Below are 21,418 nucleotides of genomic sequence, written 5' to 3' on the forward strand. Positions count from 1 at the left end.
CCGTACGGCAAGATGGCGGCGCCCGGCCGCCCGCCGCCCGGCCGCCAGGCCCGGCCCTCGGCGCGCCCTGGATACCCGGCACCTGGCGGGGCGCAGCCCACGGCTCGCGGCGTCTGGGATGGGCGGGGGCGCCCCGGGCCGGCAGCGCCCTGCGGAGACATGGCGGGCGGGGGGCATCCGTACGGCAAGATGGCCGCGCCGGCGGGCCTGAGCGCACGACGGGCTCACGCTCCCGCCCCGGTGCCCTGCTGCCCGCTCGCGCCTGCTTCCGCTGCCCCGGCGGCTCGCTGGTGGGATCCCCGGAAGCACGACGCAGGCCGCCGTGGAGCCGAGCGCGCGGGCCCGAGCCTCCGCGCTGGGTCCGCCGTACGCCAAGATGGCGGCGGCGCACTTCCGTCGCGTACTTCCGGCCCCGCCCGCGCCCGCGCCCGTTCGGTCCGGATTGGCCACGCCGGCGGCCCGTCGTGTCGCTCTGCGGAACCGTCGGAGCGACGCCGCGCTCAGTCGGCGGCTCTGGAGGGAAGATGGACGCAGGTGAGGGCCGGCGGGGCGCGGGGGGACCGGGGCGGCGCTCGCCGGGCCGCTTGGCGCCGGGGCCTGGGCCGGGGCTTCGCCGGCGCGCCCTGGGCGCGGGGCGGAGCGGGGCCCTGGGGCGGAGCGGGGCGCGGGCGGCGTCCGCGGGAGGCCGGCGCGGGTCTGACAACCCAGTTTGCGTGTCTCGCGCTTTTCTGGGCCGCCCGCAGCGCCCCGGCCGCCGGTCCCCCGGGCCCGCGGCCGACTCGGACGATCGAGGCAGCGCGGCGTCCGGGACGGCGGGTCGGGGCGCCAAGCGGTGCTGGGGGCCGGGCGGAGCCGGTCCATGACACTGCGGTGGGGAAGCTTTTGTCCCTTCGTTACGAGTTACGAAGGGGAGACTTTAACTGTTATAAAGTTACGGGGGTGGGCTGGAGGCGAGCAACATGCTCCGCCACTCAAAACATACGCATTTTTTTTTTTTTTTTCAAATTCAGTGACCAGTAGATGATCTAAGCGTTTTCCGTGACTGAAAAGACAGACTGAATCCATCTCATCATGTCTTAACCGTCTAACACGAAGTGTGCGGGGTCTGGGGTGGGAGGGTGTGTGCGTATACGTACGTATGTGTATATCTGTGGATGTGCTGTTTTGCTCTGTTTCATCATGTTTCTGCTCCAGGGGGGAGAATTGTTTAATTTTTGCTGGCACGCTATTTTGGATTTTGTCCAGTATCCTTGAAAGCATTCTTACACCTTGAAAAGCCTTCTTTTTCATCCCACAGCAGTTTTAGTTCTTTTATAACTTGTAGGGAGTGATTTGTGTTCAAGTATCCCGCCATCTGTAAAAACTTTCTTCTGGTTTAATTCCACCTACCATTCTGGATGGTATTGTTTTTGCTTCATTTTTTTTTTCCTGGCAGCTGCAATGTAAATTTAGTGAACTCTCAGTTTGGAAACTGTAATATAGACCTGTATGGCCAATATTTCAGTGACTTGTGGCATCTTGTCACTGAAGTGTGTTAGGTAGTAGGACAGAATGTTACCCATGACTCCCGAAAGATGATGTTAACCAGATGTATTGTGAAGTTGTTCAAAACAGAAAAAGTACTAGGCCCGGGGTCGGGGAAGGAATAGAATTATTTAGTTATCTACTTTCTTTTAGGTTATGACTGCTTGGGTGCCTAAGAGCATTCACTTGGGAGACTCGGTTAGGGTGGAAGGCACAGTTTTGTGATGGTTGTTTTACGTTAAACGTGAAAACCATCATGTTAAAGTTGAGTAGCCGCATGGTGATACCCTCATGGGACACTGATCACTGCTTCAAAGCAGAAAAGGTGTTTGCGTTTGAAGGTCTCTCTTGATGCTAGTAAAAACGTATATGACATTTGTAGGGTGTTGTGGAGAGTTTTCTTTCTGAGGTGGTGCTGTACCACCTTTTAGGATGATTAACGGTCCAGCCTCCCCTGACCCCTGGAGTCCTTACAGGTTCTGCCTTCCTTCCCAGATGTTATGCAGTTCTTGGTTGTTTTTATAGTCATCCATTCAATAACTATACTTATTACTGAGTGTGGGTTTGTGTCTGGCATTGTTCTAGACCCTGGAGCTAGAGAAGTGAACAAAATAGATAAAAACCGTGTGCTGGCTGACATGCTAGACATGACACCCACGGTGTGGCTCGTGGGAGGGTGATGTGGGTCAAGCAGGAGGGGTTTGCAGTTGCCAGGATGGCCCGGAAAGGTCTCACCACAGAGGTAACTTTTGACCAGGACTCGGAAGCAGTGCAGGCGGAGGGCAGGTGTCCTGCTCCGGGAGCAGCCAGTGGCCAGTGAGGCCAGGGTACAGTGGGTGGGGGTAAGAGAGCTGAAGGCGGAGCGGTGATGCGGCCCAGGTGAGCCCTTGTTGGCTCGTGGTGCGGGCGTCTGAGCTGGCTGGGGGTGCTTCGGAGACTTTTGAGAGGAGGAGTAACGCGACTTGCTCGGGCTGCCCTCCTGCAGACGGGCGACGGCGAGGCCAGGAGACCAGTTACGAGGCTGTTGCAGTACACCGTGCGCGAGCCCTTGGAGGCCTCGGTCAGCGTGGGGAGAGGGCGTTGACCTCTGGCTGCCTCTGCAGGTTGAGACAGTGGAGCTGTACCAGTGGGACGAGGTGAGGGCGGGGTGGAGAGGGAGGAGTTGGAGATGGTGTGAGGTTTATGGCTTGAACTGAGAAACTCAGGTGGGGAGACTTGGGGAGATCCCGCTTGGTGGGGAGCTGTTAGCAGTTTGGTCTTGTACATGGTGACCATGAGGTACCTGCTAGATGTCCATGTTGTGACATCCAGAGAGCCTTGGGTCTGCAGGCCTGGAGCTGAGGGATGAGGGTGGGGCTGGAGGTAGAAGTTTGCGGGGGCCACTCTGGACGAGGTCACTGAGGGTCTGAGTGCGGGAGGAGAGAGACAGAGCTGGGGATGGGGCCCTGGGGCTGCTGCGTAGAGGTCTGAAGGCGGCAGGCAGGCCCCAAGCACTGTCCGTTCAAACACGCTCCAGGGGCTTCCCTGGTGGTGCAGTGGTTGGGAATCCGCCAGCCAATGCAGGGGACACGGGTTCGAGCCCTGGTCCGGGAGGATCCCACATGCTGCGGAGCAGCTAAGCCCGTGCGCCACAACTACTGAGCCTGCGCTCTAGAGCCCACGAGCCACAACTACTGAAGCCCGCACTCCTAGAGCCCGTGCTCCGCAACAAGAGAAGCGACTGCAATGAGAAGCCCGCGCACCGCGATGATGAGCAGCCCCCGCTCGCTGCAACTATAAGAAAGCCCGTGTGCAGCAACGAAGACCCAATGCAGCCAAAAAGAAACGCTCCAGTTGGCACTTAAATCAACATGCTGTCCGTTCCTTGAGGACAGAGCCGGTGTCTTGTGCTTCATCTCTGGTGTTTTACATTGTGTCTGGTATGTGGCTGGCAATCGAAGAAGCAGAACTTGAATTGGTGTTAACGCGCACATCCCTGTCCTGTAGATGTTCCTGGGCTGCAGAGTCTGTGTGTAACGGAAATCCAGTGTGTTGGTGTAAAGTGTGGCTGATGAGGGCAGCTCACTGCAGGGCAGCGGGGCTCACTGTGGACGCTCTGTCCAGCGTGGTCACTGAAGCGGCGTGTGCAGTATTCTCATGCCGCTGAAGTTCCAGCTTTTCTTCCCTTCCATCCTCCTTCCTCCCTTCCTTCCTTTTTTCATTCGGAACTGAACCACCAGCGTTTTCATATAAACTATTTGGGATTTGAAAAAACTAACTATTTGCAAACCTGTTATCTTAAACATAAGCATTTTCTGAAGGAAAGGAAGATCCCTTCTTTTAATTTTATTCATAAAGCATATATAATATATGTATTTACGGAGTATAATCTCTCAGAAACATAAGCATTTTGGGGAAATGTCTTTGAAATGTGGTACATTACACAGAGCTCTAAAAGAAAAGTAATGGTGCATAATTTTTGTGGTTCTTCCTGGTTGAGTTATGTAATTGGGACTAAGTCTTCTGCTTACATTTATTGAGCACAGTTTGCTATTTTCTACCATATTAATAATATTAAATTGAAACATTTTAAAAATGGAATTGCCATTCTGTTAAAAGGCTTTCCACTTCCTCTTCTGGGTGTGATCAGGGACACCCTAGGGAGGAAGAGGTGGAAAATCAGGCGTCTGGGACCCAGGTGACCAGGTGGGAAAAGTGTTTCTAAAAGGCTTCTTTCTCAAAGTGGATGGTGCCTGTCTTGCTTCTTCTGTGTGTCATCTTATTTCAAATTAAAATCATGGGACTTCCCTGGTGGCGCAGTGGTTAAGAATCCGCCTGCCAGGGCTTCCCTGGTGGCGCAGTGGTTGAGAATCTGCCTGCCAATGCAGGGGACACGGGTTCGAGCCCTGGTCTGGGAGGATCCCACATGCCGCGGAGCAACTAGGCCCGTGAGCCACAACTACTGAGCCTGCGCGTCTGGAGCCTGTGCTCCGCAGCGGGAGAGGCCGCGATAGTGGGAGGCCCGCGCACCGCGATGAAGAGTGACCCGCGCACCGCGATGAAGAGTGACCCCCGCTTGCCGCAACTAGAGAAAGCCCTCGCACGAAACGAAGACCCAACACAGCCAAAAATAAATAAATAAATAAATCCTTCCCTCAAAAAAAAAAAAAAAAAAAATGACTCCCTTACATATAAAAAAAAAAGAATCCGCCTGCCAGTGCCGGGGACATGGGTTCAAGCCCTGGTCCGGGAAGATCCCACATGCCGCGGAGCAACTAAGCCCGTGCGCCACAACTACTGAGCCTGTGCACCACAACTACTGAGCCCGCGCGCCTAGAGCCCGTCCTCTGCAACAAGAGAAGCCACTGCAATGAGAAGCCCGCGTACTGCAACGAAAAGTAGCCCCAGCTCGCCGCAACTAGAGAAAGCCCGTGCGCAGCGACAAAGACCCACCGCAGCCCAAAATTAATTAATTAATAACAAAAAATAATTGAGTTAAAAAAAAGATAAAAAAAATTGAAATCATTACCTGGGCATCTGGAGACTGGCATTCTTTGGGAAGTTGGGCTCCTTTTAACTCAGGAGGTGTGTGAACTTCAAATGAAATGATGTCGAATGTGAAGGTGCTGAGGTTATCACAGGGCTGGGGTGTGAGACGAGGGAGCCCTCTGGGTGGAGTGCGGAGGCTGCTGGCCTCAATCCCCAGTGGAGCTGGTCAGTCTGAGAACAGAGTCGATGAAGGAACCTTCGAGGGTGGGCTCCTCGTGTTGGTCGGTCTCCGTGAAGCTTAGTGATTGTGAACTTTAGTTTTAAAATGGAAAAGTATCAGTTTTTCTGTTGAAGTCTTTTGTGGATTGGTGTTCTGTAATGTTTTCTGTTCTGCACAAACATGAATACATATTTGTGGCTAAATTAATACCGGTGATAAAATGAAAGTGTTGTTTGGTTCAGGGAAGGGGGAATTTAATTTCATCTTGTAAGTAATGAGGTCTGAGATCACACGAGGAAGAGGCACAGGAGGTGCTCAGAGCCATGGTTGGGGGTTGCCCACGGTGCTGGAGCCCGTCCTGTGTTCTCACCCCACTGGGCAGAGCTGGCAGCTTCTCCCCATTTCGTGGGTGAGGAAACTGAGGCTTAGAGATTTGAGTTGGGTGTCATACAGCTAGCGTGTGGGTTCTTTGTCTCCAAAATCAAATCTTAATACAAATTAGAAAGTTGAACACTGGAGGTGAATGGAATTCAGAAAAGTCTTTCCTTTCTCCGTTACAGAGGCTGAGCCGAAGGTCAGGGAGCTGGGGGTCCGGTCCAGGTGCCCCGGCCCGTGGCCTCGCGGCTGGGTGTCGGGAGGGAGGGTTGGTCCCGTCCTCTGCGCAGGCCCGTGGGGACTTTCTGACAGCGGCCCAGGAATGAGAAGCCCTCCGCTCGCTGCTCTTCTGGTTGAAGCCGCCGCAGGTCCGTGGACTCTGTGCTGGTTTCCGGGGTGGAAGCCTGAGGACAGTGAAGCAGCCCGGGAAGTGGCCGGCGGCCCTGCCCTTGCGAGCGGGCTCCGTTACTGGGTCCAGGTCTGGTAAAGTCACTCAGGCGGTGGACGTCGTCCCCGGTGTTGCACCTCCCTGTGGTCGCGGGCTGTGGAGACGAGGTCTCCTACCCGCTTCAGTGATGCCCCGCGTGCGCTGCCCATCGCCACCCAGTGAGGATCGGAGCTCCTCGCATGTGTTGACGTGTTTCTTCCTCCCGTGAGCCTCGAGGAAAGCAGCACCGCTCCTGCTTTGCCAGCGAGGAAACGGGCACGGAGGGTTCCCAAGGAGGGAGCGTCGGACTTCTGGCCCCGCACGCGGTCAAGTTCAGGGCCCGCTGTTTGGATGCTCCGCCCGGTGCCCCGTGTGGCACATAGAGCGGGAGCGGGGCCTGCGGGGTGTCTGCGGCTGGTTCAAGAGGCAGGTGTGACCCGCACCCAACAGGGGGCAGGACTCGGGTGGTCCTGCCGTCAGGAGGCGCAGGGAGGTGTGGGCCCAGGGAACTCGGGGACCACCTGCACTGTCACCTCCCGGCTGCACCTGAGCTGCCGGGCCCTGCGGCTGCCCCCTGCCCGTTTTTTCCCTTCAGGTGCCTCACGCAGTGAAGACGCTAAGGCTGAGACTGCACAGCCCGTTATTTTGTTAGTTACAGCAGGAAGTTCAGTGATGTGTTCTAACTTAACGGGTAGGATACCTGTTACTACCTTCCCTCGGAAGTTGGCTTTGTTGCCTATAAAGTTGGTTCGTTACCTTGAGAAATGTTCCTGTTTTGCATGTGGTGTCTTTGGGTATGAAAAAACTCCTCCACTGCAAGGCGGCCGGCCGTCGTCACCTGGCTTTCAGAACGAGCCTTGTTTCCTTCTCTTCCTTATCTGCTTGTCTCCCTCGTGGTGGTAGTTTCCTCACTGTGGGAAGCTAGGTTTCTCAGGAGTGTCTCAATGGTCCTTTGATGCGTGCCGTGTCCCTCTGTCGCCCAGAGCCTCCAGTGTTTAGAAGGCATGTCTGCCTTCAGTTCAAGGCTGCAGTCTCGGTGGGGTCTCGGTCCAGCAGGGGGAGAGTTGCAGTCCCACAGTGCTGTCCGTTGAAATCAGGTCTTGCTTGTGTGCTTTTTCCTTGGAGTAACCTTTGTGGGTTTTGAGTGTACGTATCGTTTAAGCCTCGAGGTCAGAGAAGGCCGTGCTTTCTGAAGATGTGGGGTGGCTTTCGAGGGGCAGCAGAGACACGTGATGTTTTTAGCTCCTTGAAAAGGTAGAACTTTAATTCATCTCAGCTCGGTTTTTATAATCACCTGCAGAAACAAGTAATCTTATGTAAAAAAGGGGAGAGAGAAACTTGGACATTAAATTGTTTACTCCTGATCCCAAAGCGGCCTGGCTGACAGCGTCTGGGGAAGCGTGGAGAAGCAGACACATCAGAGCAGGGCCCCTGCCTTGCACCCGCCCTCTGGGCGGCAGAGCTCGCTCTGGAAGCACGGGACTCCTCTGACTCCGGTGAAAAGAAAAAAGGCAGAGCTGGGTCTGGGTTCCCAACGTTCGAGAATTCTATTTTTTTTTTTTGCAAGGGGGAAGATCCCTTTTTAAAAATAATTAATTAATTAATTAATTATTTTTGGCTGCGTTGGGTCTTAGTTGCGGTACGGGGAATCTTTCGTTGCGGCGCGCGGGCTCAGTAGTTGCGGTGCGCAGGCTTAGTTGCCCCGCGGCATATGACATCTTAGTACCCCGACCAGGGATCGAACCCGCGTCCCCTGTATTGGAAGGCATATTCTTAACCACTGGACCACCAGGGAAGTCCCAGTTTGAGCATTTTTGAAGCGGTGAACACAGGGCCTTCTGTTGATGCGGATTTGTTCATTTAGTGAGCGCTGCTTTCCCAACCCCGTGACTGTGAATTTGCTGTGCATCCAGTTAATCCTTTTGGATGTAGTAAAATTGCTTGTCTTCGTCCTTGATGTTAGTGACACCAGCTGACCTTGGAGCCTTTTGTCTGCCAGCCTCCTCGTGAGCCCCTCATGGGAAGGGTTTCAGGGACACTTCAGCGCTGCGCTGCAGGGGCATCCTGTTATATGTTCCGTTTTATGGGTGAGGGGCTTTCCACACTGAGAGGCTAAGTGCCTGCTCGGGAACCTCCAGCCTGTGAAGGCCGGAGCTGGGAGGTTGTGGGATGTGGGCTGGCAGGGATGTGCGTGCAACAGGACACTGTGAGGCCCTGAGACATCTGGGTGGGGCGTTGTGACCACCGCGTGGAAAAGGATGAAGAAGAAACCACAGGTGTGGCGTGGCTTCATTTATGGATCTACACATACAGGCTTCTGGAAGGAGAGTCAGTGCTGGGCACAAAGCTGAGGGTGATTTTTTACATTTTGTAGTCTTCAGGGTTTTTTTTATAAATAGCATATGTCATTTTTACCAAAAGGTAGGGCTGTTGAAAAATAAACTCAGGTGTGGGGGAAACGCATTTAATATCTTTGATTTTCCAAAGAGTTGAGTGAAGTTGCAGGTGAAGGGTAAGAGAGCACTGTGGAGCTGGCGAGGCAGCAGCTGGGGAGATGGGGTACCCGGGACACACCGTGTGCCCCTTACCTCGTGGGCAGTGGCTGAGCTCTGTCGCCTCCGGGGCCGTGTGCAGAGGGAGGGTGTCCTCCGCCGGAGCTCCGGGGCGGGAAGGACGCGGCCTCTCGGGCTTCTTTGTGGAAGCCCCACAGAAGGGGGTGCTCACAGAGGGGGCGCTCAGGTCTTGGAGGCACAGCAGGTGGACGCTGCTGCGCGCACGGCACCTCCTTAGGAAGTCGGGGTGCGCCCCCCAGGTTCCAGGCCTCGCGGCACCCTGGGCCTTGGAGGGCTTTGCACTAGTTTCGGGAGGTCAGTGTCCCTCCCAGGAGTAGCGCTCTGCCCCTCTGCCGCTCACTGCGTTACGGCTCCTAACCCGGAAGTCGGGATGGCCTGGGAGCCCTGGGGCGGCCGGGAGAGCTTGCTCGACCTTCTGTGCCATCAGGGGCCGCCCTCACGTACAGAGGTAAAGGTTTGGGCTCTTGTGTTTTTGTCTTTTTAGAGTTAAATCTAAAACAGCTAAGGGCTTAAACCAGGTGCCTTTTTTTCCCCTCCTTTCTGTGCCCTGGGCCTGGCCCCCAGCTGGTCTCTCACCCTTGGGTCTGCCAGACAATGACTCTGTCTTGAATTTGAGAGGCTCAGGAAGTGGGTGCAGGGCCGCTGCCGGGTTGCGAGTGTTTGATTTCTCAGTGTAGTGGTGTGGCTGGTGCACTGAGATGCACAATTCCACGTGGGCTCTTTGTACGGAGATGCTATAAATGATCTCTGATGTTGTTTTATGAAATCATAGAACTGTCATCAGAGTGTGTCTTTGGTTTCCGTAGCTACTCTGACCTACGACACTCTCCGATTTGCTGAGTTTGAAGATTTCCCCGAAACCTCGGAGCCTCTTTGGATCCTGGGTAGGAAGTACAGCATCTTCACAGGTACCAGCCCTGCCGGAGCCTGCTGTGCTCTGCGTGCTCAGTCTGCAGAAGGAGCTGTTTGGTGACGCTAGTTGTCTGCTGTCGCTCTGTAACATGTGCCCTAGAAACTTACGGCTGTGTGTGCATGTTTCTTCTCTCGAACGCTCTCTAGAAAAGGACGAGATCTTGGCCGACGTGGCGTCGAGACTTTGGTTTACATACAGGAAGAACTTCCCGGCCATCGGTGAGTACTGTCTGCTACAACGTGGGGTGAAGTGCATGTGGTTCAAGAGGAAAACTTAGGTTTCTAGCTTTGACGTCAGTGTGTCAAGTACTTGTCACTTGGTGTCATCCTGAGGCAACCCTAGTTAAATAAACCGGCTGAGGTCTTGCGCCTGGTGGTGGTAGAGCTGGATTCCAAACCCAGGGCCCCTGATTTTGCTGAGGCAGTGATGTTTCTGACTGTAGGCCACACTCTATTACTGGGGCCTAAAATCTGGATAATGGGTCACGACTGGCATTTGAAACGTAGAGCAGAACGGGGCGGGAGGCGGTGTGGCACGTCACGGTGGCGCTGCAGCCTGCTGCCGGCGGGGCTCGTATGCCTGTGCATCTGGTGTTGCCTGGGTCGTAGCTGTACAGCATGCTTCTTGCTGTTGGTCCAGGATGTTGGGACGCCCTTGCTCCGTACCTGCTGCCTTTTCTAGTATCTCTCACACCTAGTTGTGGTGGGAGCTGAAGGTGGATGTGACGTGTTTCACATAATACGAAAGCACGTTCCATTGAAGTGATTCTCCTCGCGGTACCCCTGGAGGTAGACAGATGGGGCCCGGGTCCGCGCCTGGCCTCTGCCAGTCGGAGAGCCCCAGGCCGGAGGTTCGGGACCAGGAGACGGCCCTGCCTTGGTGGCCTGTCTCGGTTGGTCCCACTCCTAGATGTGCTTCCATCCGTCCCCCAGAGCTCGACGTCCGGGAACGCTGGAAGGTAGGGGATGTGGCCACTGTCACCAGGGTTAGTGTCTAGTGACAGGGCTTGTCAGACATGCTCGGGGAATGTTGGTTCATCCAGCAAGTTGTCCTTTCACCCCTACTTGGCCCTGGACGCAGGGGCGGGGTCTCCTGGCCTGTGAGGCGCACTGTGCTGTCAGGAGGACAGACCCCTGACCTACAGCGTCCTGAACCCACAGGGGTCTGAACCCACAGGGGCAGGACGGGCTGGAGGGCAGCCCTGTGTTTGGAAAAGCCATCGGGTGGAGCGCGGTGGCTCTCCCGGCCGTGTGGCCTGTGTCGGCCTTGGCCGCGTGGAGCCCACCGTGTGGGGCGTGGGTGGGTGGGCGGGGCTGAGTCCACGTGGGCTGGGACTGTTTCTGCGCACCCGGCTCTGCCTACCCCGATCCCGCTGCTGCCCCGGGAGGCGGGCCTTGTCCCCTGCGCCTGTGTGCGGGAGGGGCTGCTGGAGGGGCGGGCAAAGGATGCAGCCCCCCCACGGCGGCCCGCGTGGTCTCAGCCCTGTTTCCTGTCGTCTTAGGGCCTGTCCCACGCACACCTGGTACCGCGGTGCCCAGCGTCAGACTCTCCCTGTGCCCTGGCCGGTGGACGGCGTTTTCTCCGTTTCTCACGAGGCTGAGCATCTTTCCATGTTTCCAGACATTCTTTTCTCTCTGTGACTTGTTCACGTCTTGGCCCATTTTGAGGGGGTTGTTAGGACGTTTCACTTCCCAGCAAACGCAGCCTTGGCGTGAGCAGGTTCAAATGGCGTGTGTCGCCGGACACGGAGGTGACCCGTGCATGGGCTCTTGGCCTCGGTCTGACGGTGAGTGCCTCTCTCTCTCTGTCCATGGCAGGGGGCACCGGCCCCACCTCGGACACGGGCTGGGGCTGTATGCTGCGGTGTGGACAGATGATCTTTGCCCAAGCCCTGGTGTGCCGGCACCTGGGCCGAGGTGAGTCAGCGCTGGGGCGGCCACGTCCTCAGGAAGCGAGGAGGATGGTGGGGCGAGGTCAGCGGAAGTGGATCACCACGAGACGCTTTAGGATTTGGGGTTTTCTTCAGCGATGACCCAGTGGTTCTCGTTGATTGAAGAAAGTGGCTTTAAAGAAATGCTGATAAACGTTTGTCTTGTAGAAATTATTTTTAAACTACTGAACCATTCTCTCCTTTCTGTATGGATTTGTCTTGATGTGTTGGCATCTGTGTATTTGAAATCCCAGAGAACTTGGTTCTTAAATTTAGAAAGGTTCACAAGAGGTTTGGGTACCACGAGCGCCTTAGAAAAATGAAGGCTTCTTGCCTGTATTTTGGTGAAACTGAACTTGCGCACGTGTCTCCCGTAGACTGGAGGTGGACGCGGCGGGCGAGGCAGCCGGACAGCTACTTCAGCGTCCTGCGCGCGTTCCTGGACAGGAAAGACAGCTGCTACTCCATCCACCAGATAGGTGGGGGGTCGCGGCGTGCCGGGCCCGTGCCTTGGGGCGCTGCGGTGTCGGGTCCCCGAGAGCTCTGCCGTGCCGCGAGGCGCAGGCCAGCGGGGTGGGGACGGCCCCGGGCCCGTGGTGAAGTGCTGCTCGGCGCCCCGTCTCTGGACACCAACTTGGTGGCCTTGGAGGCTGGGAGTCCGGGCGCTCCTCTGTCTTAATCCAGCTTCTGAGCGTCGTGTTTCCACCTGTAGACGGAGGTGCGGGTAGAGCCCTGAACTCGCTCACCTGAGCCCTGTCCCCAGGGCTGCTGCTCGGTGGAGGTCTGTGGGGAGGGAGCACCTTGAGGAGGAGCCTCTCCCTTGGGGAGGAAGCGTCCTGTGCCCGTCAGGAGCTCGTGCCCAAGGCAGGCTTCCTGTGACGCGCTGCTCACGCCGCACGTGCTGGGATTGGCCTCTGCGAGGCGCGGGGAGGGGTGTGGGGGCGGCGGGGCGCGCGTGCCGCTGACTGGCTCTGTCTCCCGCAGCACAAATGGGAGTCGGCGAGGGCAAGTCCATCGGCCAGTGGTACGGGCCCAACACCGTCGCCCAGGTCCTCAAGTACGTGCTGAGCGCGCCCGCCCTCCCTCCAGGGCAGCACGGGTACCTGGGCGCCCAGCCTCGCCTGAGTCTGTGCTGCTGAAGGAAATAGGGGTCTCGTCCTCGTTTCAGGACCCTCAGGAGGGTCCTCAGAGGTGACCGTGCCGGTGGTCTTGTGAACTGGAATTTCCCTTCCTAGTGAGGCTGAATGCCTTCATCCGGATGCAGCCACTGGATCGGGCCTTTGCTCCTTGTGTGCCGCGTTCCCTCCTGTGCCGTGGTGTCTGGTGGCCTGGGAAGTGGGAAGTGGTCGTGGGGCGACAGCATTCAGGCGGGCAGCCCGTGGCCGCCATGGGCCTCCGCCTCTGTTCCCGCCCATCCCCCTCCCTTGAGACCGCTGTCCTGGGCTGTGGCTCCCCGTGCAGCCGCCTCGCGCCTCTGCTGCCTGCCCCCGCCCCGCAGGAGTCCCCGTGGGCGCCTCCCTGGGCCCCTGGGCCCAGCCTGCTCCTGCTCGCCTGCTGCTGGGGTCCAGGACACTGGCTCCGCTTCCTGTGCAGCTTCCAGCTGACCCCCAAGCCCACTGTCTCTGTGTCTCCTTGCCCAGCCCCTGGGATTTCCAGCCCCCACTGCCCTTTAGCGTCCTGGCCCAGCCCCGCTGCCCTGAAGCAGCCCGGTCGAGGTCACGGTCAGTGCCGTCATCACGTCCCAAAGCTGAGTTTCAGCCCCGCTCACTCAGCCGTCTGCAGGCAGCCCCTGGTGGGGGCGCTTTTTTTTGCCGCGCTCCTTGGAAACGTGGGCTGCTCAGCCGTCCTCCTCTGTCCATCTGGTCGACTGCACTGCCGAGCCCTGCGGGCTTGTCTCGTGCCTTTGGTCGCGGCTTTTCAGCTCCTGTTTGTGCACGCGCAGCTCCTGATTTGTCCCAACTCCAGACTCACATCCAGACGCTTATTCGGCAGTGCCCCTCGGATGCCCAAGGGGCACGTTGACCTAATAGCCCAGACCCAGAGCTGGCCCCGCCCTCTCCTCCAGCGCAGCCCACTGCTCCTACAGGACGCACCACCACCCTTCCAGGGGCTCAGGCCAAAAGCTGGGGTCACGCCAGACCCCTCTTCCCTTCAGCACACCCCACCCGCATGTGCCCGAGCTCTGAGCAGTGCTCCCTGCCCCCCGCCCAGGCCCCCCGCTCTCGCCGCCGCCTCTCTCTGCCATCCTGGCGCCTCCCTCCAAACTGCAGCAGAATCACCCTCAAGAAACAGACGGTGGCCATCTGTTCCTCCTCTCTCAGCTGTCCTGGGGTTTCCCGCTGCGCCCGGGAGGGCGGCAGGCACAGGCCAGCGTGCCGGCCCTGTCCTCCCCCCGCAGTGCTGTGCCCGTCGCCTGGAGCCCCCCCCCAAGGCCTGCCGCGTTGCTCTCTGGGCCTCCGCGCCGAGGCCGCTCCCACCTAGGCCTCCCTGCGCTTGCGTCAGAGGAGCGCCCTCCTCTCTGCCCCGGCTCTGTGCTTTCCCCAGGCACTTAGATCCCCTGGAGCGCCAGCCTCTCCTGGGACCTGGTCTCCTGTGTGTCCATGTCTCTCAGCACGGGGGGCCCACCTGGCCCTCGGTGAGCCGGGGAGGGAGGTAGCCGGTGGAGCCCTGCAGGTGGCGTCCGCTCTGGCCTTCCCACCAGGAGACCAGGGGCCTCCGCCCTCCACCCGTGTCCCCAGGTGCGCTGGGTGCTCTCTCACCTGGGGGGGCCCTCTACAGCCCCCGAGGTGAGCTCAGAGGCCCTCCCGTCGTGCTTTCGGTCACGGTCTGCTCCTCTTTCAGAACCGTAATTCCTCGGCCACAGTGGCCCACCCAGCACGGGGACTCCCTACTGGGCTCTCTGTCACCCGCAGGTTCTCTGTGAGAACTCAAGCCGGCCGTTGGCTCAGGGGGCCTGGGGGATAAGACGGGGCTGGGCCTGCCTCGGGCAGCGTCCGAGACCTGGGCTCGCATTCTGGTTCCTGCCCGTGTCCAGCCTGATCGGGAAGTGACACCCCGGCAGGCTCCTGCGCAGGACCTTCCCTGCACGGTGGCGGCTGGGTGTGGCAAGCGTGGGGCCTGGGCGAGAAGAAGCGGCCGGCAGAGGCCACAGGTCTTCGAGCTGTGAAGGCTCCTCAGTGTGTTCTGCCCTCTCTGGTAGGAAGCTCGCCGTCTTCGACACGTGGAGCGCCCTGGCCGTTCACGTAGCGATGGACAACACGGTGGTGATGGAGGACATCAGTAAGTGAGCCAGAGCGCGGTGTCGCGGCGGACGGGACCAGGGCAGCTCGCTTCCCTGCCTGGCCCGCGGGCCCTCGAGGGCGGTGCCGGCCAGGCTGAGCGGAAGGCCACTTGGTGCCCCACCCTGCTTCTGCGTCTTCCTTACAAATAATTGACGCCTGTGTGCTGGGTTCAGCTGCAAGGCCCTGTGTGTGCCCTGATGTGCCACGAAGAAGGGCGATTCAAACTGGCCCTGGCCATCTCGTCTTCCGGCCACGCCAGGCGCTACTGGAAGTGTTTAGAATTCTGAGGGGCACCTGGGTTCATGAGGTCTCCTGATGGAAAAGCAGAGAATTTAGACACGTTGACAATGCTAATGGGGCTAGAAAACTACAAGTGGGGGCCTGGTGCAGCCGGAAACCCACCCCTTACTAACAGGGCGTTTGTATGGGACAGGCCACGGGAGGACACAGTGAGCCCCTAGCTCAGCAACGACAGCCCTGCTTCTCTGCTCTTGTTCCAGAGACACCAGAGGGGCCGCGCTAGTGGTGACCATCTAGTCAGCAAGGAAAATGTTCTCATCACAAAAGAGCCTCAGAATCAGCGAAGCAAAACTTATAGTAAATTAAGAGAGACTGTATGGCAGATCGAATATATAAAAATAAAGTTACAAGGATCTGAATAATACAGTAAGAGAGCTTAGTAGAACATGTGTCAAACCCTAGATTCTGGTGGCAGAGCATACCTTTTCAAAAATGTCCATGGGACATTTATATAAACTAATGCAGAATAGATAGAAAAAAGGACAAACTCTTATTACCTAGAAATGTCGAACTTCTGTCTTAGCTTTTGGGTCAAAAAGAGTCAAGTTTACAGACTACATATCAGAATCTGATGTGTACTGAACTCAGGAGAAAACACGTACCTTTAATACTGGTGACCAGATCATAAAAAGTGAAGATGAATGGGCATCCTGCAGTTCAGCTCAGTTCTGGCCCTGTCTGCACACCTGGAGATGGCATCAGACCCACAAGACTGCCCCCTCACCCCCAACTTAAGACCCCAGTGGCAAGTCCAGGTGGTCACCTGTGCTTCCGACAGACTGGCTATGGATTGGAGGTTCCCACGACCCTCTCCTTGGCTCCGTTACTTTGCTGGAGCGGCTGGGAGAACTCAGGAGCACGTCACTCACTAGGCCACAGATGTGTTTAAGGCCACACCTCAGGAGCAGCCCGATTGAGGAGATTATGTGCCTGGGCCTCCTGGAGTTTATGGAGGCTTCATGACACAGGCCCGTTTAGGTTTGGATCGGGCGTGTTGACCAAGAGCGTGCCTGGTGGTGGTGTCCGCGGCAGAGCGACACGGGAAACGGCTTGCTCCCTGTCAGCGCTGCCTCGGTCACCTGCTTAGGACGCGCTCCTGGCGCCTAGCGGCTCGCAAGTGGTCTGGAGGGGATACGTTACGCGCACTGAGGGTTTACTACGTCGGGTCTGAAACAGTGGTCTCTCTAGGGCGTGTATCCCTTCCACGTTTATCTGTGGGCACTCTTCTTGGGAAGAGCCCTCTTTTCTCCCCTCTTCCCTCTCCTTATTTACATTTGGAAGACCTATTTTTAGAGTCAGCAGCTTCATGGATTCTATTTTTAATTCAAGGTGTTATCCCTTATGGTCATTACTTCTTGTTCCAAATTTGGCTGGCTGTTTGACAGAGTCCTGTCGTTTTTGTTGTTCAGCGTTCTCTTTCTGGCATTAACTAGACTCAGGCTCACCTGGTACATTCCATGCCCCACCCTGGAATCAGCCATTTTCCCCCTGGTTCCTTTTAGTGGGGAAAGGTGTTTAGGAACCACGGACGGGGTGCCTGGTGTGCTTGGGGTACTGGAGTGGCTCTCTCCTACCACTAAACCCCGTAGTTAATCCGATTATTGAAGGATTACCCAGTGTGTTTAGACAGAAGAAAAAGGAAGGAGAAAAGTTATCGCTCGATGCTCTCCTTGCTTAGGGGGGACCAGAGGGGCCCTGGGTCAGTGCTGCGTCCACTAGGCTGGTGGCTCCGTGGTGTTTGTTTTATTATTGCTTCTAAGGTGCACGTAAATGTTTTCTTGCATTACTTTGTGTGTATGCTTTATTTCACAATAAAAAATTTAAGTTAAACGCATAGAAAATGTGCAAATTTATTTTTTTCCCTCTGGGTGGCAGGGTTAGTGTTATACTTTATTTTCCAAGTTTGAGGTGTACTTTAAGTACTTGACTTTTTTATACTCGTTTCCTGTTAACAGTGTAAACTCTGTACCTGTTTCTCTTGGTGAACGTCTGCCTCCGTCGTTCAGCCCATGAGAGCACGTCTCCCTTTTTCAGGAAGGTTGTGCAGGAGCAGCCTTCCTTGTGCCGGGGCCGCAGCGTTTCCTGCAGATTCCGACCGATACTGTAACGGGTTCCCGGCTGGGGCCGAGGTCAGCAGCAGGCCGTCGCCATGGAGACCCCTGGTGCTGCTCATCCCGCTGCGCCTGGGGCTCACGGACATCAACGCGGCCTACGCGGAGACACTGAAGGTGGGTCTGTGCTGGCCCGTGCCCTCCCGCCTGTCATCCCTGCCCACCGGGGGAGCTGAGACCCCGCTTCCTACTGAAAGCCCCAGTTGTTACCGTCTTGCCCGGTCCAGCCCTCTGACCGCCCTGTGGGCTCCCGGCCCCCACCCCTCCCGCTGGCCCCCGTGCCCCCACCAGCTCGCTCTTCCCTGCTGCCACCTCCTGGGGCCCTTGCTCGTCTTGCTGACGTGGTGCTGCTGGCCTCCCGTCTCCATCTCTGCCCCCCGCCCCCGCGGGGTGCCGGCCCCTCCCCACGCCTGTCCGCCCGGCGTGCAGGCTGGGCCGACCCTGTCCGCCTCCCCAGCCTCCCCTTGTCCCTTCCGGCTGCCCGGGGCTTTCCTGAGGACCTGCAGCCTCGGTGTCCAGAACCCGCACCCTGTGGGTCTGGTCTTCCGTCTGCGGTTGCCCACGCCTGGCGCTGCAGGGGGAGCGGGGAGCCCCTCGCTCAGCGGCCCGGCCTGTCTTCCGCCCCGCAGCACTGCTTCATGATGCCCCAGTCCCTGGGCGTGATTGGAGGGAAGCCCAACAGTGCCCGCTACTTCATCGGCTACGTGGGTGAGTGGGGTCTGCAGTGACGTCGGAGGAAGGGGCGTGGTCTCTTGGGCAGCCCCCGCCCCCACTTGACAGGCAGCGTGCCCCCACCTGGCCGGTGCGACGTGTGCCCTTTTCCCGTCCAGCCGCGTGGCGCTGGTGGCTGTGGTGAGGCAGCTCTGCCCGCCTCCCGCTGACCTGCCTGCTGCCCGCCCAGGTGAGGAACTCATCTACCTGGACCCTCACACCACGCAGCCAGCCCTGCAGGCCGCTGAGCACTGCCCGATCCCGGACGAGAGCTTCCACTGCCAGCACCCGCCCAGCAGGATGAGCATCGCGGAGCTCGACCCGTCCATCGCCGTGGTGCGTCCCCCGCTTGGTCCCGCTGTCGCCAGCTGCGCGCACTTGTGCCCGGGTGTCCTGGGCATTTGTGCCCAGTCCTGCTGCTGCTTTAGGATGAGAAGGAAAGCATCCCCGTTTCTGTAATCTCAGCGTTTTGGAATAAGTATTATGATCACGTGGCTTAGAACTCTAAAGAGCACAAAGGGCTGGCAGCCTCAGGTGTGGCCCAGGCAGGCGTGTGTGCGCAAGTGAGTGTCCCGCGTCGCTGCCACGGCCCCGCTCTCCTCGCTGCCCTGCACCCCCCCTGCGGGGCTTCTCGGTTTGCCTTTACTTTTTAGAGTAGCTGCATCTGCAAGGTGGTCCCTAAGAATGAACCTCCTCGCTCTCTCTCTTTTGATTACGAGGCTGGAATTGTTGGTTGTTCTCAAAATATGTTTGAAGGAGGCCAAAAACACCTAGGAATCATAACACCCCTAGGGGAGTGATTAACTGAGTTGTGGACACGACGAGGCACTCGGTCCTGAGAAGGGACGACCCCAGACGCACTGCCCATGGGTCTCGGTCGCGCCCTGAGGTCGGTGGCAGCGGGCTGGCGCATGGGGGCTCTGCTGTCACAGGAGCCCCCCCCGTGAGCTCGTGAACATCAGGTCAGGTGGGAGCACGCATCCCAGCTCTCGGGGCCGCGGAGGACGGCTGCTCCGGGGAAACAGGCCTCCGTCTTCCGGCCGCAACCCGCGTGTCCTCGCACCAGGGCCCTGAGCAGAGCCCCGAGTGCCTCTCTGCGGTTCCCTGGTTTCTTTTTCTCCACGTGGCGGGTTGAGCGTTCCCAGTAGCTCATCCCAACCCTGGAGCCCTGCAGACGGTAGCTCCAGGGGGACGGGGTCCGCACGCCTGGTGTCCCCTCGGGAGGGGTCCGCTGATCCCGTTGTGCCGCGTGCGTGCTGTGGGCCACTGAGGCCTGCGGCCCAGCCCCAGGGGCGCGGGAGGAGCGAGCTCCCTGCTTTGCCCTGACTTGTCGTCGTGACCGGCTTGCTGCCCGGTCAGTCCAGGCAGAGGGCAAGGGTGGAGCCGTGGACGCAGCCCGCGGAGGGGCGTAGGGGCTGGAGAGGCGAAGGGGGCCGGGTGCGCGGTGGCCACCACGTCCAGGACGCACACGGGGGCTGGCGGGTTGGACGTGTGTGCCGCTCTCCGCTTACCGCTGGCTTTGGTTTCAGGGGTTTTTCTGTGGGACCGAGGACGACTTTAACGACTGGTGCCAGCAAGTGAAAAAGGTTGGTCGGGCCCCGCCCCTGTGCGGGTCTGGGGGTCCTTCCTCCCCTGCTCCGCTGGCGCTCGGCTGCACAGCGTCTTGCGCGCCTTGCCTGGTCCTTGGACGCCAGGTGCGTCCTTGCTGGGATCAGAGCGCGGGGCCGGACTCTGCTGGAGGCTCACTGGGACTTCCGGTCCCGAGTCTGGGTGGTGAGGGGCGGCAGGCTTCCTGCCTGCGCACGGCGCCTCCCTCCGCCCACGGGGCCCCTGACGCGCTGTGCCCTGCTGACAGCTGTCCCTCCTTGGAGGCGCCCTGCCGATGTTTGAGCTGGTGGAGCGGCAGCCTTCCCACCTGGCCTGTCCTGACGTCCTGAACTTGTCCTTAGGTGAGTCCGGACGCCCCAGGGCCCCGTCTCAGGTGGGGACGGGGGCATCCCCTGTCTTGAGGCTGGGGGTGCTGCCTGCGTGATGCTTCTGCCCTGCCCTCCGCCTCCCCAGGTCCCGTACCAGTCACCTTTGACCTTTCACGTTGCACGGCCCCTCGGCGGCCCCTTGTGAGTGGGACCAGGGACGCTGCTGGTGCCGCCCCCCCTCCTCCCACCTGCGTGGGCAGCACGCCTGCAAGCCCGCCCGGCCCCTCCCGCGCTCCTCCCGTGGCCCCTGGTCCTGAGAGCCGGAACAGGCCAGGCTTCCTGTGCTGATGTGGCATAGGTGGCTCCGTCCCCACTGCCCGGTGGCTCTGGGCTTGGGGGCGCCTCGCCCAGAGTGCATCGAGCACGTGGCACGTGGGGAAAGGGGACCCACCGGGGGGCCCTGAGCACGTAGAGACCACCCTGGGGAGGACCACAGCCCGTGGCCTCACGGGAACCACGGGGGTCGGGGTGCCAGCGCCAGACTCAGGACAGATGCCCCACCAGATCCGACTGGTGCAGGGGGCGGGCACCCCTCCTGGGATGGGACCCTTGCCCTCCTGGCCCCCGTTGCTTCCCTCTGGGCTGTGGTGAGGGGCATGTCTGCCCCCAGCCGCACATGCCCTCACCCACCCAGGCCCTCGTGCCCGTGCTCACAGGGCAGGAACTCCTCTCCCACCCGCTCAGACCCACCGCCCGGGAGGAGGGCGCCTCAGCCGGGCAGTCCTGGCATCCTCCGACCTCCCTCCGCGCCCTGGCCACCCTGGACGGTCAGGCGCTGGGCAGGACCTGCTCCTTCGTGGGGCGGGTGTGCTCACACGGGCCCTTGTCCCTCGGCCCACACCCCAGACTGACCCACGCCTGGCACCTGGTGAGGTTTTGTCGTGTTCCTTCTAGATTCTTCTGACGTAGAGCGACTGGAAAGATTCTTCGACTCAGAAGATGAAGACTTTGAAATCTTGTCCCTTTGAGGATCCTGCAGCTAGGGGACGGTCTCACTGGCCCCGCAGGGGCGCTCGGCCGCCGCATCTCATCCCGCCCGCCGTCCGCCCGCCTGCCGCCCACACAGAGGCCCGCGCCACTGGAGACCCAAGCGCCAGGCACCCACGAGGGGCTCTCCCGCCACGCTGCCAGCCCTGCCCGGCCCCGCTTCCTCCTGGGCTCCAGGCCCGGGTTCGCTTTGGAATTAAAGTCCTGTTTGAAGTTTCGTGACGGACCTGGCTTCTGTTGGGCGTGTCCTGAGCCAGGCTCCGAAGACACGGCCTCCAGGGCCATCGCGGCGGGAGAAGGGGCCGAGGAACCACGGCCCGGGTCTCCTCGCGTTGGGAGGAGAGGAGCAAGGGGTGGGGGCGGTGAGGCCCAAAGACGTCGCCGTGCAGGTGGCGCCGGGACAGACGCGCCGCCAGAGCCGCAGGTGAGGCCGCGGGGCCCCGCGCTGCTGCTTGCCTGTCGCTCCAGCTTTCCCGCGGCCTTCCTCCGCCTCCCGGTCAGCGAGGCTTCGGATGGTTTGGGGCCGGAGGGTGAAACCTCAGCTTCGTGCTTCTGCCCCTCGCGCCGCTGGAGACCTTCCGGATGGACGCCAGCACCCGCCTCCTTAAACCTGTGTTCTGGG

At 59.1% G+C, this 21,418-nt stretch overlaps 1 protein-coding gene across 1 annotated transcript; it reads left to right on the forward strand.

The window, feature by feature from the left end:
* Window positions 1–12: 12 nt before the first annotated feature.
* On the forward strand, window positions 13–20,791 carry ATG4B (autophagy related 4B cysteine peptidase). The gene is made up of 14 exons (XM_061191520.1): window positions 13–85; window positions 190–534; window positions 9,394–9,495; window positions 9,647–9,718; window positions 11,318–11,416; window positions 11,808–11,909; window positions 12,415–12,487; window positions 14,630–14,709; window positions 17,046–17,239; window positions 17,752–17,830; window positions 18,024–18,169; window positions 19,363–19,419; window positions 19,689–19,782; window positions 20,704–20,791. Exons 1-14 carry the CDS (start codon window positions 13–15, stop codon window positions 20,775–20,777), a joined length of 1,590 nt encoding a protein of 529 aa, XP_061047503.1. The 3' UTR covers window positions 20,778–20,791.
* The last annotated feature ends 627 nt before the right edge of the window (window positions 20,792–21,418 follow it).

This window comes from Eubalaena glacialis, chromosome 1 (assembly GCF_028564815.1).
Source record: "Eubalaena glacialis isolate mEubGla1 chromosome 1, mEubGla1.1.hap2.+ XY, whole genome shotgun sequence".
Lineage (NCBI taxonomy): Eukaryota > Metazoa > Chordata > Mammalia > Artiodactyla > Balaenidae > Eubalaena > Eubalaena glacialis.